This window comes from Odontesthes bonariensis, chromosome 5 (assembly GCF_027942865.1).
Source record: "Odontesthes bonariensis isolate fOdoBon6 chromosome 5, fOdoBon6.hap1, whole genome shotgun sequence".
NCBI classification, from domain to species: Eukaryota; Metazoa; Chordata; class Actinopteri; order Atheriniformes; family Atherinopsidae; genus Odontesthes; species Odontesthes bonariensis.
The window spans coordinates 37416911-37442005 of record NC_134510.1 but is presented as its reverse complement, the minus strand read 5'-3'; the positions used below and the strand labels follow the sequence as shown (position 1 = coordinate 37442005).

General features: G+C 44.0%; 1 protein-coding gene across 3 annotated transcripts in view; it reads right to left on the bottom strand.

Moving 5' to 3' along the window:
* Nucleotides 1–3: 3 nt before the first annotated feature.
* LOC142380444 (lamin-A-like) overlaps nt 4–25095 on the bottom strand; it is a 46123-nt gene continuing 21031 nt past the window's right edge. For all 3 annotated transcript variants that reach the window (XM_075466311.1, XM_075466309.1, XM_075466310.1), the window contains exons 3-13: nt 13217–13373; nt 11893–12018; nt 11230–11400; nt 9856–9981; nt 8926–9146; nt 7417–7720; nt 5980–6087; nt 5767–5886; nt 5623–5682; nt 2612–2767; nt 4–1798 (exon numbers count right to left, since the gene is read on the bottom strand). In XM_075466311.1, the coding sequence (XP_075322426.1) occupies nt 1763–1798; nt 2612–2767; nt 5623–5682; nt 5767–5886; nt 5980–6087; nt 7417–7720; nt 8926–9146; nt 9856–9981; nt 11230–11400; nt 11893–12018; nt 13217–13373 (1585 nt within the window). In that variant the 3' untranslated portion in view covers nt 4–1762. The remainder of the gene's footprint in view (nt 1799–2611; nt 2768–5622; nt 5683–5766; nt 5887–5979; nt 6088–7416; nt 7721–8925; nt 9147–9855; nt 9982–11229; nt 11401–11892; nt 12019–13216; nt 13374–25095) is intronic.

The following is a 25095-nucleotide window of genomic DNA, read 5'->3' as shown; positions in this document are numbered from 1 at the left end:
CACTCAGTGGAAAAAATAGGATTTACTCAGCGTTCCTTTAGAAAAGAAAAGAATAATCACATCAACTTAATGCATGGCTTTTCCATTAGGTTTATAGCACTGTGATCCAACTCAGTCAAGACTGCAAGGAAAGTACAATGTTTTTGGCATTAAACAGCGTTGGAGACCATTTTAAATTCTTCAAGACCTTCAAAATAAGTCACGAGACCTCCAACCGAGACACGAGTGGAGAGGGTTCAGGACTTCAAAGGCTTCACAGTGTGCACGTCTGTGGATAGAAAGGGAATGTCTTCCCCTACAGCTGTCCAAGTAAATCACATGTAAAGGTTACACAGGAAGAAGTTTAGACCCCCGAACACCCCCGTTACCCCGTCCCCTCTAAGCTAACCGGTTACAGGATGCAACACACAGTTAGGATAGCTGATTCTGAACCTGAGCCAGAGTCCAGACAGAGGCCACGTGTCTGCTTACTGGACCTCTGAAGGCACTTTGGGGATCCTGGCAAAACTAATTAGAGCAAAAAAAAACAAAAAAACAATTTAGCTCAGACATCAGAAAAAAAACAATGTTTCAGCCATCAAGTATTTCCCATAAATGCTTTGATAAGCTTTCTGCTGGAGTATAAATGACTTAAGCTGCCAGACTACAGTACAAATCTACCGCCGGTGCATAACTATCGAAGCCCTCAATAAAAGCAGCACATAGAGTCACACAATCCCTTCAATCCTGCTCTGATCCCCAAAATCACGCCGGGGGATTTGCAAAGCCACAAAGCTTACCAGGAAAGAAGAAAGAAAGAAAAAAAAAGCCTGATGACCAGTTTTTTTTTTTTTTTTTTTAAGGGGCAACACAAACGCAGGAGGATGGCTGACAGTCACAAGACCGACGCAGCGCCAAGCATGTGAGGCTTTCCTCTCAAGGCACATTCGTGTTCTCCGGAAAACAACATTTTTTTTTTAAATCAGAATAGTGATGATTCAGTTAAACAAGATGGAAAAATACTACAAATATATACTTTATATATGCCACCAAAATGCATCAGATGAGTAGAAAACCTCCAAACCGTCATTATAAAGCAAAAAAATAGGATAAAAGGAAGCCACAAACTGCACTTTGGTACATTCAACGTATCCAGCAAAGAAGAATTCCTTATTTTCTATAGATTCTCAAAAAACACAAGCACTTAAACATGTCTCTGGGGGGGGCAAACCGCAAAAATATTCATGTTCCCCGAAGGCACCGCAGCTGCCGGACGACATCATCTGAACAACACGTGTTCGTTTAAAAACCTGAGCGGACAATCCTTTGGCTTTTTTTTTTTTTTTTTTACTAAACGCGCCACAATACTGTTACAAAAACAAGTCAAACAAATGTCAATTGTAAACACGGCCTTAGACAAAGAATGGATTTGTTTCAACGGGTGACAACATGATCAACAAACCCGAGGGTTCGTCCTCCGGTCGGGGTTCAGCCCGGCCATTAAACGTGAAACTCCGGCTGGGATCGAAGTGCTGGTCGCTGTGCGTGTGCGTGTGCGTGCACGTGTGAGCAGAGTACAGAAGCTGTTGCAAAGCAGACATGCAGGAACATAAGAGGAGAATATGAAAATCCTGAAGCAAAAATCTAACCTGCAGGTTAATCCGAATACAAAATATGAAACAAATTGTAAAAAAGAAAAACACAACAAAGACGCGTCCCAGCGGCAGGAAACCGTCGTCCTCTGCGGGCTCCGGGAGGTGGCGCGCTCAGGTGAGGTTGGAGTTTACATGACGGAGCAGTTCTCCGGCCTGACGCGGCCCTGAGGAGGAAATCAATTGAATGAGTGACTTTTATCAGGGTTTAAAATGTTCTCAACTCAACTTTATTTGTAAAGCCCTTTAACCCATATTTAACCCATAAGAACCCACCGTAACACAGGTGTCACACGCCCTTTAAATGTTCTGGAAAATTCCATGAAAAACTTTATCCTTGATTTCAACTCATGAATTACCAGAGTGACCCATCCTTAACATCCTGGTGGGTCATGTGACAGGTCATGTGATTTAGTCTTCCCATAATAACATTTCCCAGATGTCCGTGTGCCAGGTTACCACTACGGGCAGAGCTAGCTAAATTTAAATCGCTTGCTTTTGGTTGCTAAAAGGAAAGATTCAAACCGTTTAAACCATTTAACACCCATTGACACATCTTTGACACTAGGGAGTGTTATTTTGAGAAAAATGTCAGAAATTTGTTCTAGGCAGGTTTATCTGTGCAGCACAATTCAACAACAAGGCGATTCAAAGTGCTTTACAGAGACATTAAAACAGTAGAAATAAAAAGCAGGATTTAAATTTTAAACAAAAAAGAAAGAGATAAGAACAATAGATAAAATCAGTTGTTAAAATGTTCCTTAGCTAGGAAATTGTTTTTTGAATTGGCTCTATATGAATGAATTGGATTATTTTATAAATAGTTATGATTACAATGAATTGGACTTTATTATTTAAGTGCCTTGAGATGATATTTGTTGTATTTGGCGCTATGTAAATAAAATAAAATTGAATTGAATAAGATGCTCTGGCTGCATAGAGGTGGTCTTTTAGAGGACATTAGCTCCGTTGTGACGCACCTGTCTGCGCTCGTTGGTGCCCATGAAGAAGGACTGTCCCACGAGGCCTTCGCACACGCCGCCGCTGCGGTCCGACGGCTGGCCGCAGGAGCCGCAGATCACCGTGCGGCTGCGCAGGTTGTACTCGTTGTCGGCGCCGCTCGTGCTGTGAGCTCCCTAAAGGGAAAAATAAAAAATAAATAAAATAAAAAAATTATAATAATTAAAAAAAAAAAACACAACAGATACTCTCATTTGTCTCATTTGTAGTCAAAATATCTCATTACACTTAATATAAGACACAACTGCCTAACAAGTACCATTTCAGCCAGATATAGGGACTTGTTTGAAGACAATACATCTGGAATATCTTGTTAAATGAAAAAGTCTTGAAAACAAATTGTTTTGAGTCACATATCATATGAAACAAGCTTTTTTTTTCATTTGAAGAGGTTTTTAAGCTAATTTCAAGATCACTTTTATCTCAAAAGTCCTAAATATCACATCTTATTTCAAGAAATATTGACAAGCCGATTTTCACTAGTTCCATCGGCAGATTTTTTTGCTTATTTCAAGCAAAAACGTCTTTTATTTGTTGTTTTTCTTACTTACTTTTGGAGGGGCATTTTTTCCAGTGCATCCTGAATGTCTCACTATGATTACAACAACAAACTACAAATATAACATGAAGAAACTCGAGGACATGCACGCCAGCTTCCGCTCATCCCAGTATTAAGGTAAATGTGTGAATTGAAAATGTATTGGCTGTGTTTCTTTTTTATATGTAGAAATGCATATTTCCTAAAGGGGACTTTAGTATGTTGTCGTAAAAGTGGCTCTTCCCTTGATTTTGCTGCCAATGTGTCTCTTGTGAAAAAAATAGTAACTATCACTATGTTAGAATCAGTGTTGGGAGTAACGGCGTTTAAGTATAAGGGCGTTATTAACGGCGTTATTTTTCCAGTAACGGAGTAATCTAATTACTTTCCCCATCGTTACAACGCCGTTATCGTTACTGAGAATATAAAGTGGCGCGTTACTACACTTTGGTTGTAGGCTTTCGGCTACACATCAGCTGCATGCTGCCTGGAGAGAGCAGGGGTGGGGATGATGACACCGTTGCAAATGCGATGATGATTGGCTGTGTGGGCGGAAGCCCTCTCACGCTGTCTCACTGCACGCGCTAAACACACACAAGACAGCGGCGACAAGCCAGGGAAGTTCACAGGTAGCGTTCTCCAACTGGAATTACTGGCACTACTTCTCACTCGTGGAGATAAAAGGCAAGAATGTGTATGTAACATGCACGCTATGCCCAGGGAAAAAACTTTATCCACGTCTGCCTCAAGTAACTCAAATCTAATGAAGCACCTCACATCATCCCATGCGAATATGAAGCACTTGTTGCTTCTGCAGCTGCTAACCCAATCCCAGGCCCAAATGCAGCTAGCTAACCCAACCCCAGGCCCAAATGCAGCTAGCTAACCCAACCCCAGGCCCAAATGCAGCTAGCTAACCCAACCCCAAATGCAGCTAGCTAACCCAACCCCAGGCCCAAATGCAGATAGCTAACCCAACCCCAAGCCCAAATGCAGCTAGCTAACCCAACCCCAAGCCCAAATGCAGCTAGCTAACCCAACCCCAGGCCCAAATGCAGCTAGCTAACCCAACCCCAAATGCAGCTAGCTAACCCAACCCCAGGCCCAAATGCAGCTAGCTAACCCAACCCCAGGCCCAAATGCAGCTAGCTAACCCAACCCCAAGCCCAAATGCAGCTAGCTAACCCAAGCCCAAATGCAGCTAGCTAACCCAACCCCAAGCCCAAATGCAGCTAGCTAACCCAAGCCCAAATGCAGCTAGCTAACCCAACCCCAGGCCCAAATGCAGCTAGCTAACCCAACCCCAAATGCAGCTAGCTAACCCAACCCCAGGCCCAAATGCAGATAGCTAACCCAACCCCAAGCCCAAATGCAGCTAGCTAACCCAACCCCAAGCCCAAATGCAGCTAGCTAACCCAACCCCAGGCCCAAATGCAGCTAGCTAACCCAACCCCAAATGCAGCTAGCTAACCCAACCCCAGGCCCAAATGCAGCTAGCTAACCCAACCCCAGGCCCAAATGCAGCTAGCTAACCCAACCCCAAGCCCAAATGCAGCTAGCTAACCCAAGCCCAAATGCAGCTAGCTAACCCAACCCCAAGCCCAAATGCAGCTAGCTAACCCAAGCCCAAATGCAGCTAGCTAACCCAACCCCAAATGCAGCTAGCTAACCCAAGCCCAAAGGCAGCTAGCTAACCCAACCCCAGGCCAAAATGCAGCTAGCTAACCCAAGCCCAAGCCCAAATGCAGCTAGCTAACCCAACCCCAGGCCCAAATGCAGCTAGCTAACCCAACCCCAAATGCAGCTAGCTAACCCAAGCCAAAATGCAGCTAGCTAACCCAACCCCAAATGCAGCTAGCTAACCCAAGCCCAAATGCAGCTAGCTAACCCAACCCCAGGCCAAAATGCAGCTAGCTAACCCAAGCCCAAGCCCAAATGCAGCTAGCTAACCCAACCCCAGGCCCAAATGCAGCTAGCGTGAGCCCCAGCGAAGGAGACGGAGCCACTCGAAAACAAACCACACTCGATTTTTCGGGTCAGAATTTATTTATTTCTATGCATCATATGGCAGGCTGCAATCTATTGAGTTCAAATAAATAAAGAATGTTCTAAATTACTGTATTTAGTGTTTTTATATCTTCTATATAGGGAGTATAGGGAAATATTCACTGAGTCTGGTCCATTTTTTTTTTCCTTTAGCACAAGTTTCTTGTGTTTACCTTGAATGAATTCAATCAGTTAATATAAACATATTTGATGTTAAAGATGTTATAGAACACAAAAAATAACACCACAGTTACTTTGCTGAGTAACTAATTACTTTTACAATGTGGTAACTGAGTTACTAACTCAATTACTTTTTGGGAGCAGTAACTAGTAACTATAACTAATTACTTTTTAAAAGTAACTTGACCAACACTGGTTAGAATGTACCGTTTCATCATCTTCTTCGTCCTGGAACAGGCTGCGGGTCACCTTCCTCATGGCCATTTCCTGTTGGTGAATCCAGTGAGAAAATGTTAGCTCACTGCAGTTAGAAGGAGAAGGAAAAGTGATCTCAGAGGAGAGGAGTCAGACCTCGCCGCTGGCGTTGATGAGGGAGGTCTGCAGGAGGTCGCCGGTGCCCCAGGAGCTCTGGCTCTTCCACACCAGCTCAGAGGGAGGGTTGTGGGTTCCTCCTCCAGAGGAGGCCCAGATCTGCGGAGGGGGAGAGAGTTTGTGAGGTCTGTGCGTGTCATCACAGGATTAAAGATGATTGAACTTCATCAGATCAACGATGGAAACACTTACAGTCACAGCTCCTCCGGCCTTCAGAGTGAACTTGCTGGGAAACTTGTAGACGATGGGAGTGCTGCTTCCTACTTGTCTCTTCACCTGCCAGCTGCCCAGCGATTGGTCCTGCAGCAGGAATGTAAATGTATTTTATTTAAACAGCCCTTTACAGACAATCCTTACGGTGTACCAAATTGCTTTACTGCAGGTAATAAATAAAGAAACAGTATCAGTTGCCATCTTTAGACTAAATTCAAGTATAATTCAAAGAAAATTCTTCTAAATAAGGTTGCTGTACTGGATAGAGGGGGACTGATGTCGAACTTCCCACCTGACTCGCAGAAAATATACTAAAAACACTTTCAAAAATGAATTTCTTTAGAGCTAAACAAAAAACCTGCCAGACTGTTGAAAAGAAGCAGATATGTTTCACCAGCTCTCAGAAATGTGTCCCATTTCACTTTAGAGTTTATTTTTCACTCCCATGAGCCCTGAAAATGTTCACATTATTGATAGTAACGTGATAGGTTTCCCATGTTACAAACATAAAATGTAAATGTACTTTATTTCTGCAGCCAATACTTACGAGGTACCAAAGTGCTTTACAGCAGGTAATAAATAAAGAGAAGAAGAAGTAAAAACAAGTAAAAACAATAAAAGAACAGTGAAAGCAATAATAATAAAAAAAAAAAAAAATCAAATAAGATAAAAGTGTCATCATGCTACTGGGTATTAAAGCCATCCTAAATAAGTAGGTTTTTAGCCCAGATGTGAAGAGGCCCAGGTCAGAAATAAGACGCAGCTGGACGGGGGGCTTATTCCAGAGCCTGGGGGCAGCTTTGGGAAAAGGCTCGCTCACCCCAGGGTTTGTATTCTGACCTGGGCACTTCCAGCAGAAACTGATCTGTTGACCTCAGAGCTCTACCAGGACTGTTAAAAGCTCAGATAAATACGACGGGGCGAGGCCGTTAAGAGCTTTAAAAACCAACATTAAAAGTTTAAAATCAGTTCTCTAAAGGACAGGAAGCCGATGGAGGGAGTTAAGAACAGGAGTGATGTGCACACGTCTGTTGGTGTTGGTTAAAGACGGGCAGCAGCGTTCTGCACCAGCTGAAGGCGGCTGAGAGGAGACTGGGAGACGCCCACATAAAGAGCATTAAAACAGTCTGACCTTGAACTTATTAGGGCATGGATGGCTTTCTCAAGGTCATGACCACTTAAAAACATTTTAACTTTGGCCAGCAGACGCAGCTGGAAAAAAGTAGTCCTGACGACGTTGTTAATCTGTTTGTCCAACCTCAGATCAAAGGTCAAAGGTCACTCCCAGATTTCTGACGGCTGAACTACGCTGATTGAATGAAGAGGAAAAAGAATCTGATGAAAAGCACCAAATCTTCAAAAGTAAAGACTTCTTTTACGACTGGAGCACAAAATGTAAATGTTATCCCCGCTCACCTCGTCAGCCTTGTTGCTCAGGCGGATGTACTTCCCCTCCAGGTCGACCTCGTCCACAGTGATGCGCCCGCTGGCTGATGCGTGCTGACTGATGCGGGTCTTGGTCACGGTGCCGCCCACCATGCTGGAGGTCTCGCTGTCGTTGTCGTTCAGACGCCGCTTCTTGGTGACGCTGCCGCCGGAGGAGTTCCGGCTGCTGGAGGCCGCGACCGCGGTCTGGAGCAGGCGGCTGGCGTGGCCCGAGCCCGAGCTGCGTGACACCGTGACCTTCGTGGTGGGCTGGGGGCTGGGCGACAGCCGCAGCCTGGGGGGACACAGGGGGAAGATGTTTTTTACATTACGGTCATTTTGCAGACGCTTTTATCCAAAGCGACTTACAATAAGTGTGTTCCACATCGGTGGGCAAAATAACTTCAGCTCACAAGAAATCACAAGTGCATTTCCTTCCAAAACCAAACAGCTAAGAGCAGAACTAGTGCTAGAGTAAGTGCGGTAAGTTAGGTACCGAGGCTGTGTTCCAAACCGCATACTTCTCCTACTACTCCTACTAACTTTAACTTTTTTTAAGTTCCCGGATGCATACTAGATTCTCTGAAATGTTGGGTATGCATCATGAGGTTACTACTCATACTCAAACTACCCAAGATGCAACGTAACGTGACGTCGCCGATCGTCATTTCCTGTCAAAACGGAAGTTTCAAGCTAGCTACAACGAGGGTAGGTTCACTTCCTGTTTTCAAAACAAAAGCACCAATTGTATCGTAATAGCTTTCCCTGTGATAAAAGGCAACGGGTATTTTATTTTGTGAAAATAACAGGAAGTGCGTTGCTCACTGCGGCTAGCTTTAGTAGCGCCGAATTGGTGGGAACAAAATGGTAAATAGCCGGTATTTTGTCAGGTTTTCAACACGTTGGGGATCTAAACGACTACTTTCTCGCCTGAAAATGTTTCAAATGTTGCTAAAGTTTACAGAGTTTAGAGCTTAAGAGAAATCAGCTTCAGGCCGGCTGATTTCGGCTCGGGCAGGAGCGAAATGCATTGTGGGTAAACGCTCTGCATACTGTCTGATCGATGAGTATGCAGTATGCAGTATGCGGTTTCGAACACAGCCCTAGACAAATGGGAAGACAATTTAGGAAAGAAATAAGTGCGTAAGCTACAGTTCAGGCAGTGGAACAGACAGAGTCTGATTTTAGATTTCATCCTGACCCAAACTGCAGCCAAAAGTGACATTTTCAAGCTTTAAAGAGGACTACTTTAAATGTACCTGGATTATTTTAATCTAAGCTATGTTGTAATTAATTAATTAATTTTAATTTATTCTATCAATTGGATGAACTCTAATTTGCCTAAAGATGATTATTTAGTATTTTTGTCTGTCTGATTGAATGCTTGTGTTAACAAATAAATCAGACGTTACCCTGAGTTCAGCGTTCACCCACAAAGCCAACGACCACTTCTTCAGTGGCTTGTTAGCACTCCCTGCTTGCCCACATCTGCAGCCTCACCTCTCCTCCTCGCCCTCCAGCAGCTTCCTGTAAGCATTGATCTCCATGTCCAGGGCCAGTTTGATGTCCAGCAGCTCCTGGTAGTCGTCCAGCTGCTGCTGCATCCGGGCTCGGATCGCGGCCATCTCCCGCTCTTTGTCCTCCAGACGTCGCCTCATCAGGTCCCGCTCCCGGGAAAGGGCCTCCTCCAGCTCCTGCCCCCTGGCCTCGCTGGCGGTCAGCTGATGGAGAAAGGACACAAAATGCAGACCATGTTCCACTGCGCAGGCTGGCCGAGGCGTCGGATGGACTTTAAAGGGATAGTTCGCCTCTTTTGACATGAAGCTGTATGACATCCCATACTAGCAATATCATTTATGAACATCTTCTTACCCCCTGCTGCATCCTGTGAGCCGAGTTCCAGCCTCGTTTTGGTGTTGATGAAGGTAGTCCGGCTAGTTGGCTGGGGTTTAAAAAATAAAGCGTTTTGCTTCTCAAAACAATATGTTGGCCCTATTTTCTCTCCCTTCGTATCACTGCCTACTGTGTAGACCGTGCAGACCGAAGTGCAGAGCGAGCAGTCGCCTGCTTCCGAGCAGCAAACACCGTAACAGGCGCGGCAGCAGGCAGTGATACGAAGGGAGAGAAAATAGGGCCAAGCGATTGTGAGGTCTGACTTTTTTCTGGAGAACGATTTTGTGATACAAATGTATTACTCTTTTGAACGCATATTGTTTTGAGAAGCAAAACGCTTTATTTTTTAAACCCCAGCCAACTAGCCGGACTACCTTCATCAACACCAAAACGAGGCTGGAACTCTGCTCACAGGACGCAGCAGGGGGTAAGAAGATGTTCAGAAATGATGTTGCTGATATGGGATGTCATACAGCTTCATGTCAAAAGAGGCAAACTAACCACCAACACCAACAAAGCACCAACAAAGCACCGTACCTGCTTCTGCAGCTTGCTCAGCTGACCCGACATGCCCTCCAGACGAATGCGGGTGTGCTGCAGCTCCTCCTGGGTGGTGCCCACCATGTGGCTGTGTCTCTCAGCCGACTGACAGGCGTTTTCCAGCTGACAGGAAGAGACGGTCAGCTGTCAGTAACGGTCAACCAACTGCGCTGAATCACTGAAATCAACACTCTGCAGCCCGTCACTTCCTGCAGCCACTCATATGGAGCCAGCTCAACCAAAGCAGTCACTCACAAAGTGCTTTTTTAACTAGAAAGAGCTGTTCCTGCCAAACAGCAGTGAGAATGCTTAAATGAATGGGGATAGCTGACCATGCTAAAAAAGCAGAAAATAGTTCAATTTTAGCAGTAAAAACTGTTGCTAAGGTATTGGTTGAAGGAATTTTTTATTTTTATGTACTACCAAACTTAACATTGGAGTTAGTCAGAGAATTTGAGAGGTTGATCTCATTCAAGGCTCATAGCTGAAATTCTGTAAATGTGAGCTCTTTAGTAGTTACATTGGCTGAAAGAGGACAACTTTTCCTACATTTTAAGGTATAATCTGTTTCTCTAAGTTAAACTGTATGAAAGTTAGAGGAATTTGTTTGAAAAAACTGAAAAATTTGAAACTCATCAGCACGCACTCAACCATGTGCTCATTCATAAAAATCAAGACGGAGCAAAATGTTCATGTTTTTGAAACTGTCATATTTCAAAATTGTCTGAAGGTTTGAAAAAGCTGAAACAGTTGGTAATAGCTGAATGTCTTGTGACCCATTTAAAGTTTGAATGGTGTCTCAAGCTGAAAGCATACAGAAGTATTTAGGTTGGAAAGAGGGAGATGATTTGGGAGGGGCTGAAAGCAGTTTCCATTCATTTGAATGACGGGAAAATTTGAATAAAAGTTGAATATCTTAAAAGGTGTAAAAGTTAAAAACACCAAAAATGATAGCAGGAATCTGCTGAAAGAGCTGAACGTTTTGATACCAAAATTGTAGAAATAGCTGAAAGTATGCAGGAGTAGTTAGGTGCCGAAAACGGAATAATAATAATAAAGAGAAACAGGAACTTAATAGTGAGAATGCCTTAAAGCATTCTCACAATAACCGATCCAAGAAAATGAAGAAGATCTGAGCTGCAGAATAATTTACATTTAAGCATTCCTCATCCCCACAGGGCAGAATATTCTGCTCGTTAGGTTCATTTCCCTTCTTCATGGAGCTGAAAGAAGGACACACTGAGGTAATCGACGCTTTGCATCATCTCGTTTGTGCATTTCTTTTTAATAAAGCTGATCAGACGGATGACGGAGCGAGTTTGTGAGTGTTAGTGAGCGTTTGGCCTCTGGGGGGCGACAGAGCGCGCCTACCTTGGAGTTGTAGGTCTTCTCCAGCTCCTCCTTGTAGAAGCCGACCTGTTCCTCATGCTGGGCTCTCATCTCCATCAGAGCCTCGGCCAGCTTGCTCTCGAACTCTCGCTGCTTCCCGCTGTCGATCTCGACCATGCGCGACTCGTAGCGACGCTTGGACTCGCGCAGCTCCTGCAGAAAACGCAGAGACGGAGACGCATTCACACAAATCCTGCCCAAGACCATCAGTCTCACCAGCACTTAGCTTAAATCTCCTAATTCTGACTCATTTGTAGTGAAGCTTGGTTTAATTTCTTCGTTTAATCAACCGTAAAACGATAATCGACACTCCGTCTGAAGGAGCATCTCCAGTCAATAAAGTTAATTGTATTGATTAGGCAGTTATTGTGCAGTAATTACTGGTTTGGAGGCTCAGAGAATTCCTCATCACGTTCAATTTTACCAAAACCTTCACGTGTTTACAGTTTTTCCAAAAAGGAAAATGACATCTCAAGCGTTCCAACATTATTATGAAGGCAAAAAAGTGCATCAAGCGAGGCACATCTGGAGGGGAAAATGCAAAACAAGTAGGTGTTTGGAAGCAGATCAATATCCTGCGGAAAAGACGAGAAGCAGGACAGAAGGCCGAGTAAAAATAGAAGTGTTGAGGTGAGCAGCGCAGACCTCGTTGTAGATGTTCTTCTGGAACTCCAGCTCCTCCTTCAGGGTCTGCAGGCGGTTTTCGGCGTCCACCCTCCTCAGCATCTCGTCCTGCAGCTGCTTCTTGGCATCGGAGAAGTTGACATCCAACTTTGGTGGGTGGAGGAGAAGGAGAAGAAGAAAGGATGGAGGGAGAAATTAAACAGGAGTCTTAAGCAGGGGGAAGCACAGAGAAACATCCAACACAGTTCAAGGGGTGACTTGTGCAGATTTTAAGCGCTTTGGGCCTTTTTTAGGGATGGAAAACATGTAGTTCTTCAGTTTGATCAGTTATTTTTATTGAAGAACTTGAATTTACCTGGATTATGTTTTAATTTAAGCTATTTTGTAATTAATTCATTTTAATTTATTTTATCAATTGGATGAACTCTAATTGGCCTAAAGATGATTATTTAGTATTTTTGTCTGTCTGATTGAATGCTTGTGTTAACAAATAAATCAGACGTTACTCAACAGTTACTCAGTACTTGAGTAGTTTTTTTACCAAGCACTTTTTTACTCTTACACAAGTAATTATTTGGATGACTACTTTTTACTTTTACTTGAGTCATATTATTCTGAAGTAACAGTACTTTTACTTGAGTACAATTTTTGGCTAACAGCCTAAACAACAACTTTCCAGCAGTTTTCATCTTGTGTGGTATTTCGGGGAAGGGATGGATAGATGGAGAAATTAAACCGGAGTCTTAAGCAGGGGGGAGCACAGAGAAACATCCAACACAGTTCAAGGGATGACTTGTGCAGATTTCATTATGCTTTGGGCCTCTTTTAGGGATGGAAAACCTGTAGTTCTTCGGTTTGATCAGTAGGTGGAGAAAGGCTACAACTGTATTAAGATTCATTGATAAAACCAACAGCAGAGAAAGCAGCTCCTTCGGTCTCGCCGCCTCCTCATTCACAATCAACTGCCTGCAGGGTTTGCATGAAATTACCAATTCCACTGAAGTATTTCTGAGAAAGCTCACATGCAGAATGTCAGTCACATGGCGTCTGCAGCCGGCTGCTTCTTTAACAGGAGGCAGCCGCTGATTTCAAACAAGCCGTGAGAGCCTGGAGGCGGCGAAGGCTGACGTCACCGTCATCCTGAACGCTCTCAGACTTCAGAAACAGGCAGCTAAGCTATGTGTTGGTATCCACAGGATACCGTCGCTGTGTGGCGCCGATACTGAGCAACAACAGCACCAACACACACACACATATGTATCCGACTTCATCTGCGGGTTTGGATTCACTCTGAGGCATGAAAACAAACCACATGAGACCTAAGTTTGAATGAAACTGCTTTTACCTTGGCCAGCTGGGCCTTCAGCTCCTTCATCTCCACCTCCAGCGCTCGCTTCTCCCCCATAGCGGTGCTGAAAGCAGCTTCTTTGCTGTTGAGCAGGGCCTCCAGGTCCCTCAACCTGGCCAGGGCCGCATCCAGGTCCGACTCCTTCTTGGTGTTCCTGTGGAGACGAGGATGGCAGGGCGTTAGTTTGATGGCTCCATGGTGCTTTGTGTCCATCATATTTCTGCAGGGGGAGTTTTTCTCAGACCCCCCTGCAATGCTCTGCAGTGTTGCATTTAAGTCTTCTGACTTTTTAAATTCAATAATTTGGGGTGTTTTTTGGTGTTAAAAGATCAAAACAGCCTAAAGAACAACTTTCCAACAGTTTTCATTTTGTTTGCGTTTTAGATCCGCAGTTTGTTATTCATCTCGTGTGGCATTTCCACACATTTTAAGCTTCTTTTTACGCTGCTAAAATCACACGAAAAAGGGTTCTGATTAGGGTAAAAGGGTCACACGGGACCAGAGGTGGGTAGTAACGAGTTACATTTACTTGAGTAAGTTTTTGAAAATAATTATACTTCTAGGAGTAGTTTTAAATCTCTATACTTTTTACTTTAACTTGAGTAGATGTGTGCAGCAGAAACTGTCCTCTTACTCCGCTACATTAGGCTACAATGAGCTGGTTACTTTTCTTCTTACCTCTTTGGTATTCTACGCCTCATTATTTTTATCCCCCCGCGTACGCCTCATTTTAATGTTTTATTCTGACAGAGAGAGAGACTTCCGCCAAAGGCTCTACCACCTGACTGTGTTCCACCAATCAGACGCAGCCGTGCGGTCTGGTCACGTGACCATACTCGATCTCAGCGGCGGGACGGGTTAGCTTTAGCATTAGCAGTCGTAGCAAACAAACAAAGAAACAGATGAAAAATGTCAGAATCAACGTTCTGTGTTTTCACTTATTGTAACGTCTTACTTTTCAATAAAGTTTTTTTATGAAAAAAAAAAAAAAATATATATATATATATATATATATATATAAATATATATAAATACTTTCTCAGGAAAAACAAAATATCGATACATATCGCAGTATGTAGCTTCTTATGTAGCTTATTCTGACTGTTGCCGACAGTTTTCATCCTCAGATCATTCATTTGGGGTTTATTGATGGTTCTTTGGAGACTTCAGGAATTTCCCAAGGTCAAACACAAAGTCACGTCTGCACTAAAACAAACATGCTTCTTTATTCCTGCTCAAAATTAACCTGAATGAGCAGAGCAGAAGCGTGCTGCAGCGACACAAGCTGCCATTGTCCGGCGCACTGAGAGCAGCAGTTGTCCTCCCGACACTGAGCGAGCACTTCGTGCTGTTAGCAGCCATCAGGCCTGAATAGGAGCGCCATTGAGCTCCATCTCAAGGGAACCTGTGTTGAATTACTAGAACTCACGTTTGTTGCACATGTGCTTGTGTGCACCGCCCCTCCCATAACATCTCTACAGGAACCAATTTAGAAGAAAAAAAGAACTGCCACTGGATCTGCCAGTGGAAAAAACAATTGGTTCCCAGCAGAAATATGAAGACAGAGGAGGCTGTTAGCAGCATAGGTGGTTCATGCACAGCCAAAGAGGAAGTGGGCTCCCTGTTATTCCATTTGGCCCTGTGGGCAAGTCTTCATTGTCACTAATAATGGCCATCTGCTGAGGGAGATGGCTTCCAGGCGGCACACACAGACCTCAGAGTGCTCTGGCTCAGGAGCAGCTGGGTGTCAGAACAGCCAGTGTGATGAATTTGCAGCTAAACTCACAGCAAAATGAAGTCACACCACAAAGATGCAGAGTTAATTCACTCAGAACTGGGGAAAAAAAAAAAAAAAACATGAAAACGGATTGTTTTATGACACAGCGCAGTGGATAAGCAGCGGTAATGTCATTTTACCCCTCTGAAAAGAGCCGGGACAACAGAGCTGCCGGCTCAAAGAGAAAGAGAAGACACACCCTGGACAAAGTAAGAGATATGGCAGAGCTAACGACACAAAAGGCGCCAAGACGAGCGAGCTGCCAACTGCTCAGAGTAAAACTGGGACTCTCCGTCATCATCCTGCGCAAACTTTAACCAATCAGATCAACAGAGGCCGCCGCTGTGAACTGTGAAAGCTGACAGCAGCTCGCGGTTCAGGACTGACCTAAACTCGAGTGCTTTGGCCTCAAACCGGCAGCTCAGAATCAGAATCAGCTTTATTGGCCAGGTTTGACTAAACAAACAAGGAATCTGACTTCACTCGCAAAGTACAACACTCAACAATAACATAAGAGAATAAAAATTAGAAATGCAGAACAGTAAGAATGGAATATAGTATGGGTGGTAAAATAGGGATGTGTATGCCTACCCATACTTCTCCTACTACTCCCACTACTCCTACTAACTAACTTTTTTAAAGCAATACTATGTAACATTTCTACCTTAAAATAACAGCTTGAAAAAAATTGTGCGGCTAGAATGAGTTTTAATATTACGATTGGCCTGTCTCCTATGCCCTTCGGGGGTCTGAGTTGGAAAAACTGCGCGATGTAACTTTGCTGTAGCGGCCCGGGAGCTGAGCGGAAGTACTTCGACTTGCTTTCTGGCACACCTACCGCAAAAACAAATAGACCCCTCTCACGCTCCCAGGTACATTTGATTACTCTTACCTTCTCGGTCGACATAGCTTGCACCTTCTGACTCCTCGCCGGTTTGTCAACAAACGTGAAACGTGAAAGCGAAAGGGTGTTGTATTTACGACAGTGTAACCGTAAATTACCTCCAAGCCTGTAGGGGGAGCTCCATAATGGGCTTTTTGAGAAGTTACATTGTATTGCTTTAAGTTCCCGGATGCATACTAGATTCTCCGAAATGTTGGGTATACATCATGAGGTTACTACTCACTCTCAAACTACCCAAGATGCAACGTAACGTGACGTCGCCGATCGTCATTTCCTGTCAAAACGGCAGTTTCAAGCTAGCTACAACGAGGGTAGGTTCACTTCCTGTTTTCAAAACAAAAGCACCAATTGTATGGTAATGGCTTTCCCTATGATAAAAGGCAACGGGTGTTTTATTTTGTGAAAATAACAGGAAGTGTGTTGCTCACTGCGGCTAGCTTTAGTAGCGCCGAATTCGTGGGAACAAAATCGTAAATGGCCGGTATTTTGTCAGGTTTTCAACTCGTTGGGGATCTAAACGACTACTTTCTCACCTGAAAATGTTTCAAATGTTGCTAAAGTTTACAGAGTTTAGAGCTTAAGAGAAATCAGCTTCAGGCCGGCTGATTTCGGCTCAGGCAGGAGCGAAATGCATTGTGGGTAAACGCTCTGCATACTGTCTGATCGATGAGTATGCCGTTTGCAAGTATGTAGTATGTAGTATGCAGTAGGCGGTTTCGAACACAGCCTATGAGAATAATAAATACACTATGTACATTTGCAATAAATAGACACTATGAGTGGGAATGCAATTGTCCAGAGGGGTGTGCGGCTGGGAATGTCTGCCTTCTTGTTGTCCCTGTCAGCGTACCGTGGTCGTGGACACCTCAACAGGTACAAGCAAAATGCAATTGAAGAGGGTGAGAATAGCGCAATATCAGAGTAGGGATGTTAAGGATTAGATATAACTGTAGTGCAATTAAATGTATTAATAGTAATACTGTAACTAAGATCAAAGTTTTTAAAGGTGCAGATGAGGTAGGTGAGCAGAACAGTTTGATTGACTATGTTCGCTGGGTGCTATTCCTGGGTGTTCACAGCTGCCCTTAGAAGTCTGAGCGGTCGTCCACCATTTGGAAGGTCGGCGGTTTGATTCCCGGTCCTTTGTTTGCGTTTAGTCTGTATTTCTGTGTGAGATGCAGACTCTTTGGAAAAATATCAACTTCACAGCATCAATAAGCTGCGTCTATGACGTCATCCCAGTGTGCAGATAGCCCCGAATAACAACAACACGGCAGCTCTGAGCTAACAGTGCAATAGTACGCGTTCATTCATTCATTGGTCTTAAAGTATTGGTGAAATAAAGACAGATAATGCCTTATTTAGAGGCTGTATTGTTCCTCCCGTGATATGGATATACGCCGATCTCCAGTGATCTAAATATCTTCCGAAGGACGCCGACTTTCACCAAACTGTTATCGGTGAGTAGATGAACGTGTTTTATGACAGAAATAAGGTCTAGGTCCTTCCCCTTTAAGTGCACCAGCTGTGTTTGTGCAGATTTACAACATCTATGAGCACACAGCAGGAATGATAAAGAGGCCATGTTGCCAAAATGGGAGAAAATATGTTGTCCAGGTAACTTTTAACTCTTTACGATCCAGCTGAGAACATACAGTAAAAAGATAAATATGGAGCAAACTCTCATACAGTGTTCCACCTGAAAACATTCCCTGAATTCTTGGAGCAGCGTAGCCCTCCGGTTGCCCGCGGTAACAGAGTCGCTCATTCTAAACATGCCTCCCAGTCAGGTTGATTAGAGGCCGGGCGAAAACAAGCACCGCCGGCTGCTGTAAAAGGCTGTAATGACTGTTATTTGGGGTTTAACCGCCTCGGGTTGGGCCGTGCTGGCCAACGCTTTCTTTAGGTGTGAGAAAACACTGCTGCTACGCATCACAGAGGAACGCGTTAAACTCGCCGCAAAGCTCGTTAACAATTGGTAAGCCTTTAAAAACAGATCTGTGCAGACGGAGAGAATGTGATGTGCTGCGTGAGGTGGATACAGTGAACGCACTAAGGGTTTCAGGGAACGCACACATTCACTTACAGCTTGAGAAAAGCACCGTGTTGCTTTTTTTCTGCATGGAAAACAGTTTAACGGTCAGATTCTGCAGAAGATGCATGTTGCTGCGTGCGAGCGTGTCGCCGCTGTGATGTTTATTGGGGCTAATGGGCTCAGTGGATCGCCTCCTGCTGTGCATTAATGGTCAGGAGTGGCTTTCGTATGTCCACCTGCTGCTCTGACAGTTTGAAATCTCCTCATAGACAAATATGACAAATGGGAACAACGGATAGCGTGGGTTAGCTTGTTAGCATCTGCTCATTAGCAAATAATATAAAAAAAAAAAAAAATAAAAAAATAAACAAAATGTTAAATGAAGAGTTGGGCGTTGAGTTTTATCCTCCTAAAAAGTAGTTTTAGTTTATTCTCATGTGTTTTGGGGAATAGGGCGAGATAGCCTGTGTTCGAAACCGCATACTTCTACTACTCATACTAACTTTTTGAGTTGGTATGCCAGTTTGAGTAAGCGAGAAGTTTCCGGATGCATACTAGATTCTCCGAAATGTTGGGTATGCATCATGAGGTTACGACTCATACTCATACTACCCAAGATGCAACGTAACGCGACGTCGCCGATCGTCATTTCCTGTTAAACGGCAGTTTCAAGCTAGCTACTACGAGGGTAGGTTCACTTCCTGTTTTTAAAACAAAAGCACCAATTGTATGGTAATGGCTTTCCCTATGATAAAAGGCAACGGGTATTTTATTTTGTGAAAATAACAGGAAGTGCGTTGCTCACTGCGGCTAGCTTTAGTAGCGCCGAATTCGTGGGAACAAAATTGTAAACAGCCGGTATTTTGTCAGGTTTTCAACGCGTTGAGGATCTAAACGACTACTTTCTCGCCTGAAAATGTTTCAAATGTTGCTAAAGTTTACAGAGTTTAGAACTTAAGGGAAATCAGCTTCAGGCCGGCTGATTTCGTCTCGGGCAGGAACGAAATGCATTGTGGGTAAACGCTCTGCATACTGTCTGATTGATGAGTATGCAAGTATGTAGTATGCGGTTTCGAACACAGACATGGAAACAATCCTCAGATTGAAATGTAAAGTTGGTGTCATGTCCCTTTAAATTTTGTTCAACTGCATTTTTTTAATGCTCCTCATTGTAAAAAGTCTGCCTTCCTGAGGGTTTTCGTGTGTTTATGCACCAACTTGTAAAAACCATGTCAGAAACATACTTTCCACTACATAAACAAAACTTGTTTTAAAAAGAGATATTATAACTTTATAACTACAGTAAATACCAGCTGAGACTCCATAAAATGATCTGATTGCACCTCAAGCTTCCATAATGTGTTAAAGATCTTGTACTCAGTCGCTGAAAAACTGCTGTGAAATTTTTTTAACTTCTAAACTCACACAAGGTGAAGCCAATCAGCAGAAAAATGGAGTCAACCCAGTTCAGTGTGTGGATCCATGTTGGATCTATGGAATACGAGGGTCTTATTCAGGGAAGGGAGAGAAAACAGCTCCAAGCGATTGTGAGGTCTGACTTTTTCCTAGAGAACGATTTTGTGATGCAAATGTATTACTCTTTTGAACGCATATCGTGTTGAGAATTGTTTGTTTATTAGATTGTTTATTTTTTAAACCCCAGCCAACTAGCGGGACTACCTTCGTAGTTGCTAATATGGGATGTCATACAGCTTCATGTCAAAAGAGGCGAACTATCCCTTTAAAGCCCTTTTTAGTCAAAAATAACCTAAAATAACTAAAAGACGAACATGGCACCAGCAGTTTCCAACCTCACATCGGGCTGCAGCACTTAATGAAAGCAGAGATATTCTAATCATTACGGTTCGACTGAAATCATCTAAACTGGAATAATTACAGTTCCCAACCTTCATTAAAAAGGTAACAGAGCTGCCTTTCCTTCCACTGTTCCAGGATGTCGGCTTAAGGCCGCATGTGGCGCCCGTAGACAAGCGAAGGACCCTGGAAACGCTTTGTGTGTGGGAGCGTGCGCCGTACATGTGTGGGAGTGTTGGCTGTAAAAAGCCAGCAGATTAGGTGCATCCGTGTATTAACTGTGAGCATAACAGCTCAACCTGTTAATGTGCTGTGAAACGTCTCACACAGTAAAAGTGAATGCGAGCTTCTATACGTGATTCACAGCGAGCTCGTAATGTAGGCGTTTGTTGGGAGCCGACACTTTATAGAATCCAGTACAAAACTCTGCAATTAGCTTAGCATAAATATCCCAACTTTCCTTTTACAGCAACACATGCTGCACTCATGATTTAAGCACCAACTCGGCTGGTATTTTCATCCAGAATCTCATAATTAAAGCAGATATTAAGAGAGAAAAAACAGTTTGTTGCTGAACTAACAGATGAGACGCAAAATGCACATCGTGTTTAAATGTTTAAACGCAAGAGAAACAAGGCAGCAGAGTTTTCTCCGAGCTCTCAACCCGAGCGAGGCTTTCGTGCCTAAAGGGCAGCGCCGCACATTTTATCACAAACAGAAGGAGAAGTGGAATGCTGGCCGTCTTCCCTCTTGTTCGACTGTAGACTGTTCATCTGCCTTTCCTCCCACTCACAAGACAAAGAACTAAGAAGGCTTCCAACGTGACGTCACCGCTTTCAGCCGACATATCGAAAGCTTTTTGAGGGATTTCTTTAAGACTAAAAAGGAGCGTTTTTCAACTGGAATTCTAAATGAGAGCTGTGGATGGAGGTAGTGTGAGGAAGAAAGAAAAAAAGAAAGAAAGAAAGAAAGACTAATAGGACCAGAAATCTGAGGAGGAGGAGGAATGTGTTGGCTCGGCTCCCGGCCCCCAGGATGACTCACAGCCATCTTTGCCCACCCTGGTAACAAGCAACAAACTCCACCTCGTGGAGTGATAAAAAAAAAAAATAAATAAAATAAAAAAAAAAAAAAAAAAAAAGCCCTCTCTCATTCTCTGTTTTGCTATGCCGTTGCCGTGGCAACTAAGGCCTCGTCATCAGGCCCGGTAGCACATTTCCACCGAAAGAATTCAAACAAATGTGCTCGCTTGTGAGATATTTCGGTAAGTCCGTGCAGAGGACTTTGGACTTTTCGTGGAACCCTGAAAGGAATCTAATCTAAGCTTTGCTTTCTGGTGGATGTGGAGGGCGAGAAGAGGAGCAAACCAACATTTAAAATCACTTGGCTGTTGTCAGGCCACATTTTGCATAATTTAATTAAAGTCTTCTGGATTTCTGCTGGTGGAAAATGTTGGAAATCAAATCTCTGTTCTCCCACCACCGACACTCCCAGCCGGCTGATCTCTGCTGCACCCTTCATGATGTGGCTTCCCCGTCCTGGCTGCAGCGGAGTTGTCTTTGCTTTTTATTAGGGACCGAGCAGTGAAACTGCAAGGACCCTATTGAATCTGTAAGGTTTCTTCTTTCTTGCAAAAGGTACTCAAAAACTCTTGAACTTTTGCGAGCACCACCTGCCAGTCGGCGACATGAAAGAATCTAAACTTTATATTTTTGGGAGTCGCTCATTGACTCTGTAGCGCCCCCTACGATGCTTAAAAACGGTCGCCGCATTGGGGTTAGTTTCACGTGGGGTGACAAAATTCGGTACACTCATTCATCATGCCCAGATGCACAAAAAAAAAAAGTCTCATGCTGCCATGCTCCCAAACTTTTCCAAACTCTGAACGGTGTGGGCGTGCCCAGACGGTGAAAATCGTGTGATGGCGTTTGTGATTTGAAAGCCTTATCATCATCGCAAAGTCATGAAACTTGGCACACACGTCCACCCTGACAACCTCGTACGTATGTAAAGGGTATCGTGTGTGGGCGGAGCTAAATGGCTCAGTGGCGCCCCTTAGAAATGTTCAAAACCCCCTCCGAATTGGGGTTATTATGTGCTCGTACGTACGCAGAGGGTATCGTGCGTGTCGGCAGAGCTGCACGACTACGGCGTCCAGCGCATGCTCCAACGTGCGCACATCTCGGTCCGGCATACAGCTGCTTGCAGCTTTCTAGTTGTTTTTGAATTCGTGCCGACTTTTTATAAAAAGTGATGAGCATCTCCCTGACACAGCAAAGCATTCTTCTTCATCTGAAACTTACTTTAAAAGAATATACTGTTGGAAAATTACGAATCAATTTAGCATCGGATGCGATATAAATGCAGAAATTCAGAGGGCGAAGCCGCCATTTTGTTACCCGACTCCCGCCCTCTGGTATTCGCATACCATCTGGGACGAGCCCACAACCGACATGATTTCAAATGGGGCTATTTTTCTAAAACTCGTGCATGTGATTGGATGAAGAATCTGTCCGTCATCTTGACTGACACGCCACTTCAGCCACTCCCAATGACTCAACCCGTGACGTAGCTCAGAGCGACACCAGGACCACTATGCAACCAGCTAGCCTTTCATAACAAACACCATGGCGGCAGATAGTATGAAACGGAGCGATCAGTGAACGATTATTGTCGTATGTGCAAAGAAAATCTCAGGATTAAAGGCAACATTTGCAACAGCCAGCGCATATTTGAGGGAGTTCCGCACGGAAAGAGGATAGACCATTCATCCAAAGTCCCACCCTGCGATTAATGATTGGCTCTGATTATTTTCTAATCGGACGAAACACCAATGACTCCCAGGCTCCTCAGATGGCTTTGTGAGGAAAGGGAACTACAACCTGGCACAAGGCATCTCTTCTCTCACGATTAATGCTTTTGTGCATTGTCCCTGTTTTAAATAAATAAATAAATGAAATGAATTATTCTCTTAGAGCAGGTAGAACAACCTCCAGCCTCTCGGGACAGACGAGTCAGGTGTTCTGAGCTCAGGGAGCTGAAACATTCAGACCTTTTATGGAGTTCCAAACGGGACATTCAGGCCAGTAGAATTGTGTGGACTGATGGTAAACTCAATTATTTACCCATTCTCCTCTCATCACACACTCATTTCCCTGATCTGTCCTGGTTCTTGTCCTTTCTTGGCGTCTCTCTCATCCATCAATTTAATATCAACGAAGGGCAGATCTGTCATGTGTGTGAGCACTTCCTTTTCTCACTGTTTAACTCCAGCTTTGGCCGTCTTACCTCAGGTTACCTCACTGCTGTCCTTCTTAAAAAGGTGCAGGAAACTCATTTTTGTTCCTTATGAACCATGCTCCTAAACTTTCAGCCCCTGGGGTTTTAAACCTGCACGTTTCTCTATGAAGTAGCCGTCGGTGACTCAAACACCTACAACACCCGCCGCAGTTTATTTAAAGCAGAAATCCACTCAAAAATGGCTGCCACACAATTCTGACACGCATCCAAGTGGCTATTGATCCGTGTGGCACGTTACTACGGAAACGCGCACACACACTCCTCTGGCAGGCATGTGTGGGAGGGGTTTCCCCCGATGACTCACGGAGGGAAAATAAAGGGGGGTTCTCCCAAATTCCCCACAGAATGCCTCAGATGTTCCGTTCCTTTTTCCACCCCTCGCTGTGTTTGCTTTAGCCACTCACAGAGCGGCTTCATGCAGGGAAAAGGTGACTAAGAGGAAGGCTGTTGAATAATGGGCCTTCAGAAATAAACACGGGAGCACAGAAATAGGAATGGAACTGGGAAATGAAGCTTGTTAAAGGCCACCGTCACCAAAAATGAATTATCCTGCTCGTTGCTAATAATCTTAAATGTTAAAAAAGCTTGAGCCCGCACTATAGCACACTTGGCCCGGCATGCAGAGCTCTGTAGTCATGCTATCCCTCATTGAAATCCTATTAATTTATTTGTGTTCTAATTCTATTCAGGTGCATCTATTTATAGTTACCTGTTACTAAAACCTTCTTCTTATTATCATTATTATTTTGGTCCAGTCGGGGTGGGTGGGGGGTGTTCTGTGTGTTTAAAAAAAAAAAAAAAAGATAAATCTTATGTAACCTTAATGATAAGTCATTGTCACTACTCTTATTTCTTTTTCTCAATAAAAAGATTTTAAAGAATAAATAAAAAAGATGCAAACAGACAAAGCTCACAAGTATTTAACTGATTAACTATTCACTGATCTTCACTAAATTAGTAAATCCACCTCAGACTCACATGGTGACTGTATAAAAAGTATAAAACCCAAGAGGAAAATCCCAATAAATGAACTGTAATTATTCTGTTTCGTGTTAAACTGAGGAAACGTTGAACACCTGAAGGTCCGGAAGCCTTGAGCAAAGTCTATCAAATATTACTCAGATATCTTGCAACTCATTTGTGGAAATGTAAATGCCCTTTGAACAAAATGAACCGCACCTATTCAGCCAATGGGGAGCCGGCACGCGGCAGACAGAAACATGCAGAAGATGAGCCTCCACTCGCCCTCAGACACACACAAATGTGGAAATAATTAACAAGACTCGGATTGCAAAATGCTAACGCAGGTTTGAGTCGGTGTAACAGCGAGTTGGGCAACAAATAAAAGGGAGAAAGGAATACAAACACTGCAGGCTGGCATGTTTCCTGAGAACACAATAAGAGGAATTGTGTGAGTGTACATGCTGGTGTGATGAATGGCTTTTGCCAGGGGCCACGCACACACGCCCACATGTGGCAGACGGAGACACAGTTCTCAGTGTTTCAGCTTTAAAGCCGATCCAGTCCGATACTGTCACAGGGAGCCGGCCTGAGAAGGTCTGTGCTGCCTCCAGAGCAGACTTTATAAACCAAAGACAAAGGTCTGTGCTGCCTCCAGAGCAGACTTTATAAACCAAAGACAAAGATCTGAGCTGACTCCAGAGCAGACTTTATAAACCAAAGACAAAGGTCTGTGCTGCCACCAGAGCAGACTTTATAAACCAAAGACAAAGGTCTGTGCTGCCACCAGAGCAGACTTTATAAACCAAAGACAAAGGTCTGTGCTGCCTCAGCTCACTCAGGACTGCAAAGATTTCCGTTTCTCCTTAAAGATGAAATCAATTAACAGGAAAGAGAAAGGTGTGGCGCCTTATAAGACCCGGCAGAAAAATCTGTGTGCACAGACCAACATGAAGCAGCTCCTCCCTGCATGATCATCCGATGACTCCGAGCGCGAGTCCTCCGAGCTCGAGTCCTCCGAGCTCGAGTCCTCCGAGCTCGAGTCCTCCGAGCTCGAGTCCTCCGAGCTCGAGTCCTCCGAGCTC